The 23,126-nt window shown below is 45.0% G+C and overlaps 1 protein-coding gene across 1 annotated transcript in view; it reads left to right on the top strand.

The window, feature by feature from the left end:
• The window catches only part of CSMD2 (CUB and Sushi multiple domains 2), a 512,752-nt gene that overhangs the window by 444,795 nt on the left and 44,831 nt on the right, over nt 1–23,126 (top strand). The window contains exons 38-47 of the mRNA XM_037499127.1: nt 3,349–3,467; nt 4,001–4,070; nt 5,896–6,012; nt 9,336–9,545; nt 10,998–11,186; nt 11,642–11,819; nt 13,057–13,202; nt 18,630–18,710; nt 19,167–19,280; nt 22,142–22,330. Of these exons, the coding sequence (XP_037355024.1) occupies nt 3,349–3,467; nt 4,001–4,070; nt 5,896–6,012; nt 9,336–9,545; nt 10,998–11,186; nt 11,642–11,819; nt 13,057–13,202; nt 18,630–18,710; nt 19,167–19,280; nt 22,142–22,330 (1,413 nt within the window). The remainder of the gene's footprint in view (nt 1–3,348; nt 3,468–4,000; nt 4,071–5,895; nt 6,013–9,335; nt 9,546–10,997; nt 11,187–11,641; nt 11,820–13,056; nt 13,203–18,629; nt 18,711–19,166; nt 19,281–22,141; nt 22,331–23,126) is intronic.

The raw sequence follows: 23,126 nt of genomic DNA, 5'->3' as shown, positions 1-23,126 counted from the left end.
AGAGGCAGAGAGATGGACATGGGTCTAGTAATTTTAGTGCAGTGTGATATGCTGAGGAAGTAGGCAAGAAGGAAGATAAACCTGGCCAGGTGAAGTCTTAAGGAATGAGATGCCTGAGCTCAGCTAGTTCTCCTAATAAGAAATGCTGGAAGGCATGGTTGGTTTGACCGTGCCTTTGCCTGGGCCTGTGTACATGGAACCTCTAGTTGGGGGTCAGCATTGAATGGTATGAAGAGGCCCAGCTGTCTCCAAAATGAGTGACCTGTATCCAGATGCTTGGGAGAGGATTAGCTGGATCCCAGGAGGTCATCTTCTGAAAGAACACATGGCGCACCTGGCAGGAAAGACCTGGGACAGTTTGAAGCAAAGCTCCAAGGGCAGAGGACTGGACAGGGATGTCTGAGACCTCCCCAGACATTCTAAGGTTTCTCTCACCTGGTGGAGTGAAGTATCTTGAGTTTCTTGAATAATTCACATTCTTTCTTTTTTCTATGGTCCCTCCAGATTGGTTTCCATATGCAGTACTTTAATTTGTGTCCTTATATGTTCCTTAGAATCTTCTCTTTTCTTTCTTCTTCCAAAGATACACTTCCTTCCTACATCTCTTTGTCATTCTACACTCATTCCCAGGAAAAAAATCACCACTTTTGTTGTTGTTCGAGGAAACGTGTGGCTTTTCAGTGGCTGAAGCTGGTCATGCACTGTCCTCTCATGGTGGAAAGAGTTAGGGGCAAACAGAGGTCCCCCATAGTATTTTCAGGCTAGAATTCTAGGAGCCAAAGCCCTGTGGTTATATTTTTGTTTTGTAGATAATCTACAAAGAGGCTGCAGAAGTGGAGAATTAACTGCTATTGTGGAGGCAAATGGTTTTGAAGGGTACTGAAAAGTCATACTTACTGCTATGACTCATATTTAATGTTTATTTAATTGAAATGGAAATTGAACAATATGCTTTCAAACGTAATAAATTGCACATGACAAAAAAATAATTCTTCCTTTGTTGTAAGCATGGCTTAAATAAAATCAAGCTGTGCAATGCAAGAGAAATTAGAATGCACTTTTCTCTATCTTCCTCCTCCTTTCTCTGGCTTTACTTTTTTTCCCCATTCCATTTTTCCCATTTTTCTCCTACCATACTCTTTTGTCCTTGTTATCTCTGGGTGTTTTGTTTTTTGGTTTTTTTTTTTTTTTTTTTTTTTGCTTTCCTTTTTCTTTTTTCTATCACTGCCTTGGGTTACTATGTTGTGATCATCCCACTAAATACTGGCTTGCATCCTATTGGGAGTGCAGAGAGCAGCGCAGAGAAAGAGATAAGATGAGACACCTCATATTTAGCTTGATAGTTGTTTTAATACTGTCTTTGGGGTCTTTTGCCCAGCAGCTGAGATCTGTGGCTGTAGTCCCAAACAGCCTTCACTTCCAAGAATGACATTCACTTCTAAACAGCTCAGGTATGACAGGCAATGCCTGACAAGGGCATGAGAGAACTTTCTGGAGTGATAACAATGTTCTGTTGCTTTGCTAGGGGGTTGAGTGTTACAGGTGCAGGCATGTGTCAAAACTCAGCAAATGTAAGCTTAGGATTTGTACATCCCAGCTGCTGCACAAGAAAATAGGCTGGAGGACGGTGGCCTGGGCTGGCCAGTCCTTCCCATTTTTGGTCCACAGTTACCTGGGTCCCTGCAGGCGCTGTGCACGTGGTTCCCCCAGAGAGCCTGTATCTACCAAGGGGTCTGGCATCTGCCAGGAGGGTTTTCTACCCAAGACATCTATCTACCAGGACTCTGACAGGAGAACTGAGGCTGCCCTCTCCTCTCGCACATTCTCTGGGCTGTGCAGGTGTCCACATCTGTTCCAGCCACAAAGATTGTTGACTCTTGTGCCCTCCTCTCTTTCTGCCACTCTTCTGAAAGCAGAGCATTCTGGAGGAGGTGGAGAACTCAGTCTACCCCACGGAGGAACGGCTCATCATGATTATCCAGCCCTTGTTCTTGGAGAAGCGCACACCAGGTCCCAACCATCAATCCAGACTGATTTATGTGGCACATCTGAAGTGCCCACACCTGCAGATAGGCTCTCCTGTGGGGCGTCGGAGAGGCGGGACCCCACAGTCAGGAGATGGCCGTGCTCCCGTTTGCCATGGAAGTCAGGCAGGAAAGGACTCAAAGCAGGATGAGGATGATTTAAGGGAGGAGGGCCGGGAGAGCGGAGCGTGAGTCAGGTGTGCTTTGCTGTGATGTCAGGGTTTGGCCTCCACTTGGGCAGGCCTGGAACCAGACTGAGCTTGATTTGAATCCCAGCTCTGTGCCTTACTCAGGGCACATAGGAGGCCTCTCGGTCTGCGTGCTCACCTGTGACACAGGAGGTGAAATGATGCACCTGCCCCCCAGCTCCCTCTCAGACCCTCAATGAGTGCAGCCCCAGCAATGACTGTGTGGTTGACGCAGGGAAGGAGGAGGAGGGTTAAGTCAGGTGCCCTGGCACAGCAGCATATACATGCTGAGGAAATAAGAAGGACTGGATGATGAGAATTGAATTTGAAAAGTCAAGAAAGGGGAGTGAAGCAACCTTGGAGAGCCAACAGAGGTGATCTTGAAAAGGGACTGGGCCAAGATCATGAAACCCTAGAAGGGCAGAAAGAAAAGGGGAGGTTCCATCGTAGACAATGGGAGCTCCACACTGCTGAGCCAGGAAGATTCACGGGAAAAGGTTAAGAAACGTGAATGGCCAGAGAGCAGAGGGAACCAGACAGCAGTGGCCAGGCCAGGCGCTGAGAGGGGGACTCCTGGGAGTCCGACAAGATGAGGGCCTGAGCTGTTTTCTCTGCAAGGGGAATTTTATGAACACACCCCCCCATCACTGAAATACCCCCTCTCTGATAACTGCTCTCCTGCTTTCTTGCTTTCCATTGGTTTCTCTCCCAATTCTGCAGGAAGTGCCTTCTTAGACAAGGAAAATGGAGGGCAGTGGGAAGGTAGAGGCAGGAGTGGGGTGGCAGGAGCTCCTGCAGAGAGGTCTAGGGCTCCCAGCCGGGTGAAGGCAGCTCCCTAGCGCTCATGTCCCAGAGCCCTCCCCTGAGCCCAGGAGCAGGGGGACAAATAGAATAAGCGGCTGGTGCCCACCTGCCTCAGGGACCTTTAGTCTATTGAGCCTCTGCCATGTAAGTGCTCTGATTTTCTCTGTGCCTTGCAGAGTAAATGGGCTAGGAAGCACTGGCCCACAGTCTGAGGAGAGAAAGCACAAATCGGAGCCACCCTTCTCTCTGCTACCAGCAGCACCCCCAACCTACTATCACGTTCATTCACCTGGGGGCATATCATTCTCCCCCTCCTGTCTCTGTCTCATCAGCGGTAGGCCTGAGCAGTTGTCCAGAACCTGCCGTGCCCAGTAACGGGGTGAAAACTGGTGGGCGCTACCTGGTGAATGATGTGGTCTCCTTCCAGTGCGAGCCAGGATATGCCCTCCAGGTATGTCTCCTTGAACCCCAGGGCAAGAAAAGGTTTCCCCCAAGATACGATTGACCAGCCTTGAACCAGCAGTGCTGCAGTCACCACAGAACAGGGAGCAGCCCGCCAAGCCCCCAGGGACCATTATCCCCTCCTGGAGCTGTTCATGCAAAAGACAAACTTTGCTGACTGGCAATTTAGCACAAGCCAGCCTCGAATGTGTTCCTGCAAAGTTTTGGTTTGATTAGACTTTAGGAAAACTTAATTTTCCGTTGAAGGCCATGAGGGAATCTAGTAATTAAAGGAGTCTCACAAGGAACCATTAGTAATGAGAATTCATTAGTAATGGCTGTTAATAATCATCCTTCCCCAAAATCTCTCCCCCTCTGCCTCGCTCCCCAACCCACAGTGGATCTGTCTATCCTTGTGTGTCCTGTTCCTTAGCACAAGGCCTGAGCAACCCCCCTTCGCCCACTCCCCCCTCCTGTTCTGAGTGGTGCACACAGTTGCGCCCATGGAGGCAGCTGGTGCATCCCTGTTCCCGATCCCTCCAGGGCCACGCTCACATCTCCTGCATGCCGGGAACCGTGCGGCGCTGGAACTACCCTCCCCCGCTCTGTATCGGTAAGAGCCCGGCTTTTGAAGTTCTTTCCAGTCTTCTTTCTACCAGGGATTAGAGCTCAATGACCATCGCCGGATCAAGTTCAAATGAATACAAAGTTGAGTATTCTGGGTCGGTTCCAAGGCATGGGTTTTAGGCTGAGGCTCTGGTAAGCTCGAACTCTCATTCAGGATTGTCGTGGCCTGAACACCCGGGGTCACAGAATGAGAGCCTATAGGAGGCTTGCCCCTGGGAAAATGCTAGGGTGACCATTCTGATACCAGATAATGAACCAAACCCCAAATGGATCTTGCACTCTGGACTCACCCCTATGACTTTTCATGAGATAGACAGATAAAATCCATGGGCAGAGAATTGCTCAGCGTACCGGGCCAAATGTGGACTTAGCTTGATTGGGGTTCTTACCTGTGCTCAGCAATGATGGAGAGATGGTGGGACACGAGCAAAGGTGGGTCTCCACCCTTGGGAGCCTCTAGACAGGTTGGAGCAGGGAAGCCAACATCGCTGGTTGTCTGCCCCGTGCAAGGCACAGCGCTGCAGCTTCCTCACAGCAGGGGTTCCGGGGCGGGATCATTACCCTCATTCCCGCAAATGGGCAAACTAAGGCTGTTAGGATTCAGAACAAAGTGGCAGAGTCAGGAATGGAAATCTTGGGTTCTCTGTTGCGCAGCCAACTGTAAAGTACAAGTCAAGGCTGACCCGGGGGTGGAAGCAAGGTGGGCCAGGGGGCGTCCCTGGGCATGATGACCTTTCCTCCCATGACCTCGCTGCGTGCAGGGCCTGGCCAGCTGCCAGGTGTCACCAGTCAGCCCCCTGTCCTTTCCCTGCCAGGTGTTACAAAGGCCTTGAGGGGAAACCACTCACTTTAACAGCATCAGTTATTGGCTGAGCATTTGCTCTGTGCCAACTCTGTTCTAAGAGGAGGGCAATCCCCTCTGTTGTGACCTCATTCCTCCCCTGTGACTTGTCTTATTATTAATTCTGTTTCACAGATGGGGGAAGCAGGTTTGAAGGGGGTTTAGCACTTGACCAAAGTCATGACGCTGTTGGGGTTGTGAGCGGGTGGTGGGTTCCGGGGCTCCGTACTGGACCTGGCACTGTTCTGTTCAGTTCTGTTTGCTTGAGTCGCCCCCTCCCTAGGAGGTAAGAGTGCATGTACAGAGACATTGCAGCTGCTTCCCCTCCACTCCCTCCCTGGGCACACAGTTCTGTCCCTAACGAGACAGGAAAGAAAACCGCGTCAGCTGACCGGCCTGTAGTTATGCACCGCATCTCGGGTGACTGCAAGTCACCTCAATTGGGGTTCCAGACACCCAGCCCCTCGTGGGACACTCCCCACTGTCACTTTGGCCAAGGGCAGCCATATGCCAAAGGCAGGCTCGGAGCTCCTTTGCTGACCATCCAACCCCATGAACTGCATATTTGTGAAGAACCTGGTACAGAGTGGGGACTCAAGCTGACTGAACAGCAAAGAGAGGGGCGGCTAAGGCCAGGTGTGGGGGCACGCACACGTCTCTTGGAGCAGCGGGCTTCTGCTGTGCGTTTTCACTAAAGGAACTGGCTGCAAGGGGCATATCCAAGGTCAAGAGCTCATGACGTGGGCTGTGGACTGCTGGGATGTGCTGCCTTTTCTGAATTTACGTACTTGGCTGTGCCCACATGTACCATTTTTTTAGGGAGACCAGCAACAGTTTCCTTTCCCTTCTCAAAAGGGCATGTGATTTGGGAAAGGTTAGAGCCTGCTGCTGTAAGGAAACATCAAAATGTTGGCATGGCCTGTCCTCTCCTTGATGCTATCCTAACCTCCATCTGGTCTCATTGTCACAGCGCAGTGTGGGGGAGCAGTAGAAGAGATGGAGGGGGTGATCCTGAGTCCTGGCTTCCCTGGCAACTACCCCAGCAACATGGACTGCTCCTGGAAAATAGCGCTGCCCGTGGGCTTTGGTAAGTCTTCACATCTAGGCCCTTGGGCATAGATTAATTGTGTGTCGTGATTGCCCAGTGCAGCCTGGACAGAGGCAGCTTAGCTCTCTAGCTCTCTATTTTCTCTTCTGTTGACCTGTTACAATCATGAGGGTCAATTAAGAATACATAGAGATGCAGCGAAATAAGCCAAAAAGAAAAAGAAAAATACCAGATGGTCTCACTCATAGCAGGAATCTAGAAAACTTAAATAAGGGACCAGGAAAATGAATAACTATAAGAAAGTGAAAATCAAAATCAACAAAAAACTATGAACCAGAGACACTTTTTGGGGGTGGGGGGCGGGAGGGGAGGGATTGGGGTCAGAATGGGGGGTTTGCAATTGTATGGGGGAATATAAAAATAAAATTTATTATTTAAAAAAAAAAAGAATACATAGAGATGAACGTGCCTTAGGAACATAAGATATGGGAAAAAAATCTTAAGGATTGATATTATTATCATTTGAGTTGTGAGCTAAAATCAAGGATTGTGGAATGAGAAATTACTCTTGGATGTTTAAAAAGGAAAAATAAAATATTCTATCTTACACACACTGGCCCTCAAGTTGTGCTTTTAACTCCAATATCCAATTTCTCATCCTAATTAAGTTGAGCCAAGGTCAATATGAAATTGAGTTTGCATTTTTTATATGTACATTGTAGCTGGCCTTTTGCGATTGGGAAGTGGTTTTTGCGTAGAGATGGAGTATGCCAGGTACAGGGGATGGCAGGTATAGAAGATGTGGATCTGAGCATAAAATATAATTGCTTATGATTCATGAATTGTATACTGGGCTTGTAGCTTAACCCCAGATAGCTCTGTTGAAGGGAAAAGGATGTGTGTTGACATGCAACTGCTAGGCAACCCATGTGGGTTATCTTGTCCAAGTCATCACTCTACACCCAGGAAGGAACTGTCCCCAGGGGATGGTTCCTACACAGGTCTGTGACTTTGGCATGAAGTCCCTCCATTTGTCCTTTATTATTCAGCCTAGAATGGGTCTTCCGATGAAAATCAGGTTTCTGGAGAAAGTAATCTAGCTGACCTTCTCTAAATTTGCTCTGAGGCGAGGCGAGAGATTGGTGATCCGCCAAAGAATAGAACATAAAGTATAAGGGAAAAGATCTTAGGGATGGCCATTATTATTATTACTTGAGCTATAAGCTAAAATCAAGGGCTGTGGAATGAGAAATTATTCTCAGATGGTTTAAAAAAAAACAATCCATCTTACAGAGACTGGGCCTCAAGTTATGCTTTTAACTCCAATATCCAATTTCTCATCTTAATTAAATTGAGCCAAGGTCAATATGAAATTGAGTATTTACTACCATCTTCTGTAGGAAACAGGACAAATGATCAGGATGCTAAATGATGACAACTTTGGCAGCTTTGGGAATCTCCAGATTTTGAGACATTGAGGATAGAGTTTTTGGGAGGCCCTACAGCTCTGTATTGAGACAGAGGTCAAAAGAACCTCAGTTGATGAATGGATGGAGGCAGGGGAGCGTAACATCTGAAGGAAAATAGAAGTTTAATGGGAGGCCCATCACTGTTCTCTATAAGTCCTGATGATTAGGCACCAACCTCTTTATTTGTGGGTTTTAGTGCTGTTCAGCGTCTAGAGAATAAGAGTCCTTCAGGGTTCAGTCGCAGAAGAACGAATCCCTGCTTTCAAATGAATATGGGACCTCAGCAATGCCCTGAACATGGCACCTGATTCTAGCATGTAAAGAGCAGCTACACTGACAAGCTACTGCCACTAGGTGGAGGTGGCCACATCCAGTTCTTTGCATGCAGCTCAAGACCGAAATTCTGTAATCCTTCTAAAAGAGCCCCCTCTGATGGGCATATAGCCTCAAGGTTGGGATGATACATGGACAGTGCAAAAGCATAGGTGCTGCAGATAATATGTTCGAAAGTATTCATTGAAAAATTATCCATTATTGGGTAAAGTCTACATGTTCATTAATAGGGGAATGACTGGTATGGTTGAAGAACTCACAAAATAGAAATAATATGTAGTTAAAAATCAATGGATTATCCTTTGTCTATCAATAAGAATAGACCTTGAAGAACACAATTTGAATTAAAATAAGATTTACAAAAGTGTATGTGCAGTGTGATATCATTTATGTAAATGTTTAAAATGAATAAATTCAGATATATATATTTAAGAATCCAGAAGCATGAGCTGGAAGGATGTCTTCCAAAGTCATGACAGTGACTGCCTTCATGGAGGGAAGGCAAGGAATGGGACAGGGTGGGAGACAGGAAGAGTCCTCAGCGTTATATTCTATCCATAAATAATTAGATTCCCACCCCCCCCCCAAAAATCACTCATGTGTTCATTCTAAGCAAATGAGAAAGCACAGATGAGCAAAGTTTCAAGTAAAAATCCATCTGTAATCCCACCATGCAATCACTCATAGCTTAGTCCTCACCATCAAGATGTAGCCCCCATGAGGGCAGTAACTTTGGAGATCTTGGCACCCCTGTGCTGTGCCTATCACAGCCCAATGCTTGGCAGGTGCTTAATGAATATCATTAACCAATCAAAGAATATTCTCCTAGCTTTTAACGCAAAAATTATAGTCATTTACTATATGTGCTTTTGCAATCCATTTTCACAATAATGTGGGCATTTTCCTATGCTCAATAAATACATTTCTTCAACATCATTTTAATAGTGATCTAATTTTGAAAAACTTACCAAAAACAAATATCAATACTCCCACTTCCAAATTTATATACTAATTATAAGTTAAGGGCATAATTAGTCCCATTTAACCTGTTGGATTGACAGTTTGTTAATCCAATAAGATCCTAAATTATAAACTTCACTTGACTTCTTAATAGAACAGATAGGACAATGTAGTCTAAGTCTTATATTTCCGAATTATCATGAATGATCTAGAACATGCCAGTGTTAAAGTTCATGTCTTTTGAATGGTGTAGCTATTTTTAAGTGGTGGTGTTATTTTTAAGTAACAAATTGATTTTAACAAAGCTTTCTTTCTATTGATATAAATGAATCACAAATTAAGTGTTTCCAATAAAATAAAATCGACTCTGGGATGGAACTCTAAAATGACTGATGCCTTTTCTTTTGAATGAATAACTTGCTTTTAAGTTCAGTCATGCCTGAAGACAAGAGACTGGGCTGGCAACATCTCTAAAGTGTGATCTTGGGTAGGAAGGCAAGGTAGGGGCTGGTGGGCTCTGGCAGGACATGGTTTCTTGACATGGCACATTGAAGCGGACTGTGTTGCGTTGGGCACTGTCTGCCTCTGTCTTGCTCCCAGGAGCTCACATCCAGTTCCTGAACTTCTCCACCGAGCCTAACCATGACTTCATAGAAATCCGGAATGGCCCCTACGAGACCAGCCGCATGATGGGCAGATTCAGTGGAAGCGAACTTCCAGGCGCCTTGCTCTCCACGTCTCACGAGACCACCGTGTATTTCCACAGCGACCACTCCCAGAACCGGCCAGGATTCAAGATGGAATATCAGGGTAAGGACCAGGAAGGACCCCTCTTGCTTCTCTGCCTGTCCCCACCTTCCCAGGCTCCACCTAGGGGAAGCCATACGAGTGGAAGGGGCTTGAGGGCTGGGGAGGAAGGCCTAACCTTGGAGACCTCCTTCCAGAGGCATCTCTCTGGCCCACCAGCACACTGGTGATAAGCCTTTTCCAGCACACTCTGTGGCCCCACCTCTGTCCAATATCATCAGCTTCCCTTGAGCAAGTGACCCTTCCATTCCCTCTCAACAGGCAGAAGTGTCTAGTCAACCTCTTCCTCTCAGACTTTGACAGACTTACTTACTCCTTCTGGGTCCTCCCCCATGTGCCAGTAAAGATTCAACTATGACATGATGGAGGATTCCAGTAATAATCCCAGGAGTGCCCAACTATCCTTACTCAATAAGACAGGACTGTTTACTCCTATTGAGTGGTTTTCTTTCTTTTTTTTAAAGATTTATTTATTTTTATACAAGAGCTGGGGTACAGGCCAGAGGTACGGGGGGTGAGAGGATTCACCAGAGACAGAGTGGGAAACAGAACAGGCAGAATGACCGAAGTACACTGCTGAGGGGAGCAGCAGGTGAGACAGGAGAGGTCTGCTGTGCCATGTGGGTTATCCCCCTGGCTGGGGATCGAACTCATACAGCAGTGGCTGCAGATAGCTTCATAGTGCTACGTCTTCACCCCTTGCACCACCAGGGAGGCCCCCTTCAAGATACACATTTAACACTGGGTTTAACATCCTTAGAGCCAGGAGAGGTCTACTGCGCCATGTGGGTTGCTCCCTGGCCAGGGATCAAACTCGTGCTGCAGAGGCTGTGGATTGCTTCATAGTACTGTGCTTAACCGCTTGTGCAACCAGGGAGGCCCCTGAGGGTTTTCCGTGTGAGTTCCCAACCACACTCATTGCAGCCCTCCCTTCCTGAGGGGAAATCCTAAAACAGGCCCCACTACTCCTGGCATACTTTTCCCCATCCCCCAACTCAGACTTCCCCTGTGTGAGGGGCCATTACCTGTACCTGTGCAGATTGTGCCAACCCAGGTGGCTGTCCACCGAGGCTGACTTCTCCCTGGGAGTCTCCCCTAGTTGACCAAGGTCAACACCAGGCCCCAGGAGGTGCTCAAAGAACAATGGTTCAGTCTAGCATTGTCTTCCGGAGCCTCCTTTTCCAAGAAACAGTAATGATGGAAAACATGTGCCGGAATTGTGCAGAGAGCTATGCATATATTCTCCTACTTAGTCATCACATAACCATATTCTAAATAAGGAAACTGAGGCACAGAGAGTTAAATAACTTGCCCAAAGTCACCAGTCAGTAGGTGACCACGGTCCTTCTGAGCCCATCTCGCTGCCTTAGCACTGCTCTCTATCGCTGCTATATGCTGGACAGGGAGAAAATGCCCAGAGAAAACAAAGTAACTTTTTTGCCCCATCTTTTCTAGCCTATGAACTCCAAGAGTGCCCAGATCCAGAGCCCTTTGCCAGTGGCATTGTGAGGGGAGCTGGCTACAATGTTGGGCAGTCAGTGACCTTCGAGTGCCTCCCAGGATATCAACTGAATGGTCACCCTGTCCTCACATGTCAACATGGCACCAACCGGAACTGGGACCACCCTCTGCCCAGGTGTGAAGGTATGTCCCTCCCTCATACCTGGGGATTCTTCCAAGAAGACTGATCCCAAGCACCCACACTCATCTGCCTGCTCCTTGAGAGCACCCATCCTAGGAGGTCCTGGAAGACTGCATCTTGTTTTCATATGGACAGAACCCAGCCTCTGCAGGGAGCGGGTCTTGGGGACAGAGCTCTGGGCCGATGCTAGGAAGACCTTCTGAGTAGGTCCCGTCCACGAGAATAAGAAGGGCAGAAGGAAGATGGGGGTGGGCCCACAGAGGCGCCTGCAGGGAAGATCGGGGACCAGAATCTATGGTGTGTTGAGACTTATGGAGAAAAGTCAGCCTGGAAAGCACGTCCCCAGCCCCTCAGTCTGCTGGAGCAGGATGGTCTGTGCTGGTTGCTGGGGCTTCAGGAGGAGTTCACAGGTTGGGGGGAATCTCCAGGACTCAGAAATGGTGTTTCCTCTCCGCAGTCCCCTGTGGCGGGAACATCACCTCCTCCAATGGCACCGTGTACTCCCCCGGCTTCCCCAGCCCCTACTCCAGTTCCCAGGACTGCGTCTGGCTGATCACTGTGCCCATCGGTCATGGCATCCGCCTCAACTTCAGCCTGCTGCAGACAGAGCCCTCGGGAGACTTCATCACCGTCTGGTAGGCAGCTGCCGAGTTGACAGCTAATCAGAAGGGGCCACTAACTGGGCTGCAATTTGCTCTACCATCTATTTGTGCAGAAAACTAAGAGCTGAATGGTTTTAATGGCTGTCGGTTTCTTGTGTTTCAAATAGCCATGGGAATGGGGGCTCCGTTTCCATTAGCCCCATGACTCTGAAGGGAGAAGCATGCGTGGGCAGTGCTTCCCAGCCCAGAGCCCTGTTAGAAGTCAGAGCACAGCGAGTGTGTGAGCAGCAGTGAGCTCACCCCGGCAGGCTTTCGTCTATATTCGGGGTCCAAACCAAAACTCTACATTTACCTAAGATAGTCTACCCAGACTCATGAAGGAGCTTTGGGATGGAATTTTTGAAATGCCACTGCTCATGCCAGCACTGCCCCAAAGAACTCCCTGCAAGGATGGAAATGTTCTGTCTTTGCTGTCCACCGGCTCATGGGGCTGCTGAGCACTAGAAATTGACATGAGTGACTGAGGCATTGACTTTCAAGCTTTGTTTAATTTTGGTGAATTCACATGCAGATGGCCACACGTGATCTAATGCTGACCAAATTGGCCAGCTCTGCTGAGTTGTGTAGTTAAACTATCTTCAGCTAATTATTAATTGATAAGTGCAATTTCCTACACATTTTTTCCCAGAACACTAGATCTTTGGATAATATGTAATTTTTAAATTCTTTTGTTTGGAGCTTCTTGCTATTCTGAGAATAATAGGGGTGCGTGGGATTCTCTTCCCCAAATTCCCAGGGCTAGATAACTGTAAACAGACTGCCCTGGATTAATTTCCAGCTTAATTTCCAGGCAATGGGTTATAACAGATGGGAGAGTCTAGATAAGTTTCCAGGGAAGAAATCCATTGCCCAGAAAGCCACTGTGGGTCTGTCTCTGTGCTTGAAGCTGCATGGATAGCAGAGGGGGTCCTATCCCTCTTCTGCAGGCAGACCCACAGCTTTGCAGCTCCTGATTCTTGGGTAAGAGCGTGGCGCCCGGAGCCCATTAAGGAGGTTGGGATAGTGACGAATCAGGTGAATGCAAAATCAACATGGTCTTCACCAGCTCTGTCACTTTTACTGGGAGATGAGTTGGGAGATACTCAAGAGAAGTGTTTAGGACACTGGGGAAAGACAGCATTGGGGGCAAGAAGAACCATGGCCACCGTCACCAGGTGGCACAGACAGTCCTGGTGACTTGTGACAGTGACACCCTCTTTCCTACATGCAGGGATGGGCCACAGCAGACAGCTCCCAAGCTCGGAGTGTTCACCCGGAGCTTGGCGAAGAAAACAGTGGACAGCTCATCTAACCAGGTTCTGCTCAAGTTCCACCGAGACGCAGCCATGGGTGGGATCTTCGCCATAGGCTTCTTGGGTCAGTGTCGCGGTCAGGCCTGGGGAGAAGGTCAGGGTCTCAAGTCAAGACTGGGCTTGACTCCTGCCCCCACGTTTCCCAGGCATGTGACTTTGAATGAGTTGGAAAGATTGTGAGTGAGTTACACAGCATAGAAACACCTATAAGCGCACGGTACTCATACAGAAACACCTATAGAAAGTGCTCTGGGGCTTGTGCCAGCTAGGGAATAATAGTCATGTCCACAGTTTCAAAGCATTTCATATATTGGAACTGGAAATCAACAAACATTAACCCTACGTAAATTTCTTTTAATATAAGGACTAATGAGCAGAAAACAAAAGTTACCTTAAGGAGACCTATTAAACGATTCTATGGCATTTTTTTAAAATGAGAAAATAGGATTGTAAGTTGAAGAGATAAATACCCTTAGAAAAATATATTTTAGGGAATAAGAGTAAATTTTGGAAAACTGCTTCCAGCAGAACAGTCTAGATAGTAGAGTCTCCAGATAAGAGGTATGTGGCCCAGAGAAAAATAAGAGGGGAGAACAAATCAACCCTAAAACATTTAGATGGGAAGCAGCAAAGTAGGTGTCCACGTCTGCCGGGGTCAGAGGGCTTGAGACCCACTGTGTCCCAGGACAGAATGTCAGCAAGTAGAAGGACATCCACGCTGAGGGGTGGCTGGCCCTGGGGACTAGAGTCCATGAGGGGTAAGAAGGTATCTGTGCAGGGCCATGGCTGGATTCCCTGTGCTCCATCAGCTCCCCGCCCTCCACCTTCATGAAATCTATCTACAGATCTACCCTTGGGGGTCTCTTATCTTTGAGGCACTTTTTCACTTATTCTACCTCAAGTTGATTGGTGTTACTTACACCTAAAGACCCTAGTTAGCAATATCTGGGACCCAGCCAGCTACTTCTGGGAATTGTACAAAGATAGGTGGATAAAGATATTCCTTGAAATACTGTTTCTAACAGATAAATTATAAACAATGCAATGTAAATAATAGGAGATTAGGTGTGCAAATTATGAGATAAACACTCATGGCGAAAAAGTAATTAAAAATCATTCACGTAGAAAACAATAAGAGAAATGTTTGTATTGATCCGTGGGAAAAAAGTGATTTGGGGCCTCAGATGATGGTATACCAAAGAATGCAGGCATTACAGACTCCTGACCTAGATTGCAGCTACCCCTTCTTGTGAGGTTCCTGAGAAAGATACGTACAAGGAATGGTGGCAAAGGAAGGCATTTCAGCATTATCTGGTCTTGGACCCCAAACCTAAGTCTAGAGCCCTGGGTCATCAGGTAAATGGAACTGAACCATGTGAACCACATATTTTTTCCTAAACTAATTTAGCTTCAAACGCTTCAGATGTAGGGCCAGCCCAACATACCCATCAGTATGAGAAGCGATGTATGCAGAAGGAGTCGTATGCAAGAGCCCAGCCACTGCTGACTGCTGCCTGACATTAAGCCCCACCCAACAGTGACCACAAACTGCAGCTCCACTATGCTGTACCCATGCCTGTCCCCAGGGGAGGAAAAGAAGGGCATACTTGAAATGGAAGAGGCTTCTAGAACCTGCCTTCAAGTTCTGTAGCAATAACACAGATGCAGTGTCTGTTTGGGGGTAAGGATTGCTGTCTGTAGAAGATATTTGAACACACACCCAAATGTTAGCAGTGGTAATACCTAGGTGGTGGGATTTGGGGAGTTTTTGTTTTATTGCTTTTCGCTGTTTTGCCAGTTCTCTGCACCGAGCAGACATTTTGTATTTTTTAAAAAGTAATTTTTAAATGGAATGGGAAATCACCCCGATCAAACTAGTAACCACAAAAATATAAAAAACCCAGACTGTGTTTAGGCGGAGATTTCTTTTTATTGATTTTCTTCTGGAAAAGTTAAGTATGTCTTAGAAGTTTTAGAAGGTATGTTTTAAAGGTAGGCATGAGGTTGGGGTGGTAAGATGACAAAAATGTTATAAAAGTTCTATGAAGGGAATTGGTTAAATAAAAATTTAATATTTATATAAATCAAAAGAATGCCATAAATATAAGCAAATGATATAGTAGGAAAGTGCAAAGGTCACTCTTTAATACATAGACTTCAAATCTGTAATAAATATGGGAACAAAGGACATGAATAGAAAGTTAAAAGAGAAATGAAAATAGTCCATTGATATATGAAAAAGGTTAAATCTGACAATTAACCATATACTAATTAGAAGGAGGAAATGTCACTTCTTTGTTGTCTATCAAATTGAAAAAGATTAAAATTGGTGACTATTCATGCCATGTGTAGCAACATGGATGGAGCTGAGGGGGATTATGCAAAGCGAAATTAGCCAGAAGGAGAAAGATAAATACAGACTAAATACAGGTGCCAGTTACGTGTGGAAAACTGAGAAAACAAACAAAGGGTCAGTCAAAGACAAACATTAAAACCAGCCCTTGAAACTGACCATAGATCTGAAGCACCCAGAGAGAGGACAAGGGAGCAGGCAGAGCACAGTAGACAATGTTGGGGGGGACTCCAGGTACTTTGGTGGTGGGAGAGCTGTGATGACCGCACCTGAGGGAGGACATCCTCCCTGTCAAAATGTTAATATGGATGTAAAATAACAGTGCTTCATTAAATTAAAAAAGAAAGAAAACACAAGAGATTAAAAAGCTTCCGTACAGAGGCCTCCCTGGCCGCTCACGGGGTTAAGATGCAGCCTATGAGGTTAAGATGCGGCCTATAAATCTATCCACAGCCACTGCAGCACGAGTTCGATCCCCGGCCAGGGAGCTACCCACATGGCACAGCAGACCTCTCCTGACTCACCCGCTGCTCCCCTCAGCAGTGTATTTCAGTCATTTCACCTGTTCTGCTCCCCACTCTGTCTCACCTCCATACCTCTGGCTTGTACCCCAGTTCTTATATGCGTAAATAAATTTTTTAAAAATCTTTAAAGAAAAAAAGCTTCCATAAAATAAAATCTGGGACCATTTCCCCAATGCACTGTAAGTCCTGGGAGGGCAAGGACTGTTTTGTTTGCTCTTACAGCCTTAGCACTTAACATGGTGCCTGATCCATGCTAAGCCCTCCACAGATAATCATAAAATGAAAGGGATGAAAGAAAACACTGTGCCCAGTGCTGGAGAAACTGCCGTTCTGCTGATGGTATCAGCCAGAGCGATTTTCCCGGAGAGACCGTGAAAGCCTCCGCCAACTGCAGGCATGGTGCTCCCTGGTCCCTGTTAAATCAGGGTTTAAACCTCCCTGGTTCCCCAGCAGTGCCTCTCAGCCGTCATGCCCACATTTCATAAAACTTATGTAGCTGACATATCTGTAGGAGAAATTAAAGTTAAATCCTCAAAACATAACACAGCATTTTAAACAAAACAACACACGGGAAGTCTTGGGTTCTATGCCAGCTCCGCTGGTGAAATGGCAGAATCCCAGGTGAACATCTGGAATGTGTCTCAGATGCTGGGCTCTGAGGGGTCTCTGAGCCGTGGTCAGTGGGAGGCGGAGCTGCCGCCTGAGGCTGACCAAACACATGCCTGCCAGGATTTTCGAATTTAGCTGTGGTTTCTGCCTAGGGTTTACCATTGTCAAGCTAAGGAAGTCCTACAGGGAGCAGCTCGTGCAGTGATGTCTTCAGTAGTTAATTTCTACTCTCACTAGTTGCACATTTATAGGTACTGTATTGTTGAAAGACTTTATAGATTTGGGATTACCCATTGTAATTTTTTCCCATTAAAAATCTGGGCAATGAGCTTCTACTTTGCATCTTTACACCAGACATCTGATTTCCAGGAATGTGTAATTGACACTCAGGAGGAGATGCATGTAGTTTTTAAAATTACGTTACCTGAGGTGACAATGCTTTTCATCACTGTGTATGTTTCAGGGGTATAGGTGCACACCTCTGCAAACATGTTTTCATACATTGCCTGCCCCCAAAGCACCAGAAATCACCCACCCTAGGGAACCCCCTGCTGACCCCTATCATCCCTGCACCCTTTCTGGCAGCCTTAGTTCTGAGGTCAGATTCCAAGGGTTTGTTTTGGTTTGTTCTTTTCTGTTCCTTTGCTTTGTTTTTTATATTCCACCAACGAGTGAAGTTGCCAGTGTTTTTCTTTCTCCGATTGACTTATTTTGTTTAGCATAATCCCCTATGGTTCTGACATGCCTGTCATACATTTTTAAAAGGTCATACACTTTAATTATTCCTAGCTTTAAAAAAGAAAGAATTCTTAAGAGATGCACCTATAAAAGGATGTTCATTACAGTTTTATTTTAAATTATAAAACTTTGAAAACCTAAATGATTGACAGTGGAGTACCTATTAAATCAATCCCTGTACATCACGTGGGGAAATCCTATGAAGTCATTTCATTTTTCAGAAAATGTAGTTACTTGGGAAAATTCCTGTATTGTAAATGTGCAACAATTAGCCCAAATTATATAAGATAGTGCAAATTTTGTAATAGAAAAATAAGCATATGGAGAGAATGAATCCTGGAACTCACAGTAAAGGGTTAACAAGTGGTTATCTCTGAGGGGGTAATGGATGAGTTTAATTTTCCTGCTACCATTTTCATACAAAATCTCATAATTTCTTTAATGAAAATGTGTAACATTGGTAATTTTTTTTAAGTAACACTAAAAAAAAAAAAACAGCAGGGGTTGAGGTGGCTTTGAAAAAATAGTAGCAGTAAAAGTGGCAAGTGTAGCTAACACATAGCCCAAGATAGGAACTTTGCGCACAGTGAACTTTGCCTTGCTAACACCATTTACGTACAGTCCACCCTCTGCCCAGGGGACTGGCTTCCAGTTCAGAAAACCCATGGAGGCCGAATGTGTTTAACCAGAGATCAGAAGGGAAACAAGCTGACTTCCACGGTTCTCCTATAAGCCTCAAATAGTGTTTGGATACAGAGTAGTGGGAAGAATACAGAATTTGAGGACAGCCAGATCTCGGTTCAAATCCTGCCTACGTCACTTATTTTCTGTGTGACCTTGGAGAAGTAACTTGACCTTTCTGAGGCTCAGCTTCCTCATTAGTAGAGTAAGAACACTTTGCAAGATAATCAACTGTCTTGAGAATTAAAGGTGATGGTGTATGAAAGTACCTGACATACAGCAGATACTCAATAAATGCTTCTCTCTTCCTTTCCTTCAGTGCTGGTGACTGCCAGTGGCTTCTTAGATCATCTCTCTTTTATCATTAGTCTTAATATATGATTTCTGTCTGTTGTCTCAAAAACAAAGAAAGAATGACAACAAATGAGCGAAATAGTACTAAGCTGAACTTGCCCTGTATACAGATAAATAGTAATACCTGCTGTGAATGAATGAGGAATGAGAAAGTGAAGGATTGAGTAAATCAATGACTACATACCCTGAGAAGGATGTTCTTACACCAACTCATCTGTTTTTATCATTTCAGCTTATCCGCTCACCAAATGCCCTCCTCCCACCATCCTCCCCAACGCTGAAGTTGTCACGGAGAATGAAGAATTCAACATAGGTACCAACTTCCAAACCAGAGGACAGGGCTGGGGAGGGGTCCTGTAAACAGGGGGCTTACCTCCTGCTCCCAACCAGAGAGAGAAGCAATAGGTGTGGTGCAAGAGGGTTGATATTCTTCCCACTGAGTTTGCACCCCTAAATAGAATTGATCTTCCTGTTAAGCATTCCTAGAAAAGCAGTTTTCTTCTGTGATTCAAGTCCATGTGCTTTTGAGAAATAAATCCATGCAAGACCATACAAAACATTCCTGAAATGTGAAAACAAGGCTGAGCTGTAAGGGAAACCGCAGCTGCTTGGGTTATTTCATTAAAGTTGAACTTGTTATTACAGTCTGAACAGAACATGACCCACTGCTGACTGCCTGGCCTGGAAGTGGGTTCAAGGTACTAATAGGTGCCAATTAACACTTCCCAGACTTCTCCGGGGAATCCCCATGTTGATTTCTCTTCAACAGGTGACATCGTACGCTACAGGTGCCTGCCTGGTTTTACCTTGGTGGGAAGTGAAATCCTGACCTGCAAACTAGGAACTTACCTACAGTTTGAAGGCCCACCCCCAATATGTGAAGGTAGTTACCCTGAACCGGGCCTTTGTGGGTCTGGAGTTGCTTCAGAACATCACCCTCGTTTCATTTCTCTTTATCTCCCCAGTCTCTGGCCATAAAGGAAAAGATCACTTGGTAAATGTTTGGATGAATGAGTGAGTGATTAGTCTGGATTCTCTGACTTACCCCTAGGTCCAGGGCCACAGTTAGCCACAGTGGCCACATCTGTTCCTCCCACTTTTCTAACTGGCATTCCCAGAAAACTGTTTATTGATCATCATAAGGAGGAAGTTCTGAGACTTGGGGAAGAGATGGCTCACACCCCAGCTTTGCCTGCAGTAGCACAGATACACTGTAGATCCCATATACTGAACTAGGCTGTCTTCATTCAGTGTGATGCCCTGACAAAAGATGCATTCATTTCACCAAGTTAAGGCAAAAGTGTTAAAAGAAGTAAAAACAGGTATTTCATACTGATAAACATAACTTATCAAGAGTAGATAATAGTCATAAACTCCTATGTACCTAATAACATAGCATTGAAACATATAAAGGCAAAATTGACAGAATTACAGGGGAAAAGAACTAATTCATAATTACAGTGGGAGATTTTAAAATACCTCTTTCAATGACAGACCAAAAATAAGTAGTTATGTAAAATATTTGAATAATATGGTTGTGTCAATGAACTTTTGCTGCAAAAAATATGCTAAAATTTAGAGGCTTTAAGTAGTAACCTTTTTTTCCTACAAAAGACACACTTTAAGTATAAATGCCAGATAGATTGCAAGTAAAAGGAGAAAAAAAAACATGAATATGACTTGCATGTGTTAAACATAAGAAATATAAAGAGGGGCCTCCCCTGGTGGCGCAGGCAGTTGAGTGCTGCCCTGTGAAGCTGTCCACAGCCTCTGCAGTGCCAGTTCTATCACGGCCAGCCTGTGAGGGTCCCACATGGCATGTAGACCTCTCCGGTCGTGCCCGCTACTCCCCTCAGCAGTGTATCTCATCAGTCTGCCTGCCTGTTCTGTTCCCTGATCTGTCTCTGGTGAATCCTCCCACCCTCCCACACATCTGGCCTGTACCCTGGTTCTTGTATAAAATAAATAAATAAATCTTAAAAAAAATATATAAAGAAATTTTGTATAGGAATTCAAGCAAAGAGTATTACCACATATATTTTATAATGACAAAAGGAGTTAAAAAGGTTTGTTATGGGCCTCCCCGGTGGCGCAGCGGTTGAGCGCTGGGTTGCAAAGCTGCCAGCAGCTTCTGCAGTGCCGGTTCGATCCCCGGCTGCTCCCTGGCCACCTGAGGAGGGTCCCACATGGCATGCAGACCTCTCCTGCCGCCCGCTGCTCCCCTCAGCAGTGTACTTCGGTCCTTCTGCCTGCTCTGCTCCCCGCTCTGGCTCTGGTGAATTCTCTCACCCTCCCGTGCTTCTGATTGTACCCAGTGCTTGTATAAATAAATAAATAAATCTTAAAAAAAAAGTTTTTTTATAATTAACAACTTAATAGGTTTGTTATATTTAACAAAAGGACTTCTTTGCATTTAAAGGGATATGTAAGTATTCATCTGATAAAAAAGCTTTGAAATATATGAGGAAAAACTGACAAAATAGAATGTAAAAAAAAAAGAAGAGGAAGATATTCACAGTACATATATTTTTTAAAAGGACTTGCATCCAGTCTATATAAAGAACTTTTACAGCTAAATAAGGCAATCTATTTAAAAAAAAAAAAAAGGTGGACAAGAGATCTGAACAGAGACTTTACAAAATAACATATGAAGACTAGTAAGTACATGCTCAACCTCATTAGTCACCAAGAAAATGTAAATTTAAAGCATAATGAGATATTACTACATGGCCACTGGAATAGCTAAAATTTAAGACTAGTAATGTTGACAAGGATATGGAGCAACTGGAAATTTTATATATTTCTGGTTGGGATGTAAACTCATAGTCACTTGGGAAAACTGGCCGGCAGTTTCTTTTAAAATTAGATATAAACCTACCCTATCACCCATTAATTATATTCCTGGTTATTTACCCAAAAGAAATGAAAACCCGTATCCACAAAAAAGGCTTTTATGAATTGCATAATAACCCCAAACTGGAAACAACCCAAATGTTCATCAATAGGAAAATGAATAAACAATTTGTACTATGATTGCTACAGAGCAAAAAAAAATAAATAAATGAAGTAGTGATACACAAAATAACATTGGTTGAAACTTACAAATAATATGTTTAGTGAAAGAAACCATACATAAAAATAATATACATCTGGTTCTAGTTGTATGACGTTCTAGCACAGGCAAAACTAGTACGTGCTTACAGAAATACCATCAGTGAGATTCTGGAGCCTGGGGCAGGTTATACTGATTGCAAAGTGGCATGAGAGAATTTTGTGGGGTAATAAAAATAATCTATTCTGACTGTGGTAGTGGTTACCACTTGAGCTGTGTACCTAAAATCTGTGCAGTTTATTGTCTATATATTATTTCAATTTTTTTAATTTTAAAAAGAAGTAAATGAGTTATAATATAGGAAGACAGCCTTAATGATAAGTTTAAAAGATATACTTAAAACAAAGAGCAGCAAAATAAGCCACTAGGTTAAATTAAAGGGAGGGGTGGGGAGCCAGTGGCAGTGTTCCTTCCCCAGCCCAGCAATGTCCCAGATTGTAATCCAGGCATTAGTCTTCGGGCTTGCCGTTCCAGAAACTCTCTCAGTGTCCAAGAATCCAGCACATTCAGGAGCCCTGTCTTGTCTGAATGTTTTCCAATGGTTGTCCTCTGCACCAAGGAAAGCAAATGTCTTGACCCCAGTAACAACTCTGGAGATTCCAATATCTGGTATCTCTCTTTCTTTCTCCAAGTGCACTGTCCAACGAATGAGCTTCTGACAGACTCCACAGGTGTGATCCTGAGTCAGAGCTACCCTGGAAGCTATCCCCAGTTCCAGACCTGCTCTTGGCTGGTCAGAGTGGAGCCCGACTATAACATCTCCCTCACAGTCGAGTACTTTCTCAGTGAGAAGCAGTATGATGAGTTTGAGATCTTTGATGGTAAGTCAAGTATTACGTCACACCAACTAGCTTCAGAATTCTAGGAGTCTATATACATCAATCTCTCAATTAGAGAGTTTCCTGGAGGCTCCATACATCTTTCTCTACCACAGAAACCCTCACATCCTGGGGCCTGATAGGTTGTATGGCCAGGGATGCTTGTATTGCATTCTGGACCTCACAGAACCCTGTTTCTCTAGCGCCCTTTGAATGTCAACCATTAAATGGGTCTCTTAGATTCCCCAGTAAAGAGAATGCTGCCTCCAAAGCCCAAATAGATCTACCAACCATTGTGCTGCTTGATAGCAGACGTCAAAAGACGCAACAACCTGCTCTTCAATTGGAGGAAATGTCTCAGCATGGCCCCTAAAGTTTGCACCTGAATCTTAGTAGGATTTCTCTCTTACCCTCTGGAGCACATGGATCTTACAAAGTCTGCACTCATTGTAGACTTGGAAAGTCACATCAGTCTTGGCATCTATACTCACTGGAGACTTGGTTTATCAGATTCAATTAATGTGATGTCATCAGTATAGTGAATCAGTAAGCTATATTCTTCAAGATGTGCAAGTGGTCCATGTGTCTTCATACTATATTATGACAGAGAGCAGGATTAACCTAACTCTGGGGCAAGACCATAGATGAATACTGTTGTCTATCACGTGTGAGTGGGATACCTTTCTGGAAGGGACTTAGAAAGGAATATTGGGAAGCCATTTAAGACATTGGCTCATGCTTACCTGCTATATATTCTTTCAATACTTATTTCCTATATGGCAGGCACAGAGGTGTTTTC

This window comes from Talpa occidentalis, unplaced genomic scaffold (assembly GCF_014898055.3).
Source record: "Talpa occidentalis isolate TD23 unplaced genomic scaffold, MPIMG_talOcc4v2.1 talOcc4.9, whole genome shotgun sequence".
Classification (NCBI taxonomy): domain Eukaryota; kingdom Metazoa; phylum Chordata; class Mammalia; order Eulipotyphla; family Talpidae; genus Talpa; species Talpa occidentalis.
The sequence above is the reverse complement of the archived record's forward strand: the minus strand, read 5'-3'. Positions and strand labels throughout refer to the sequence as shown.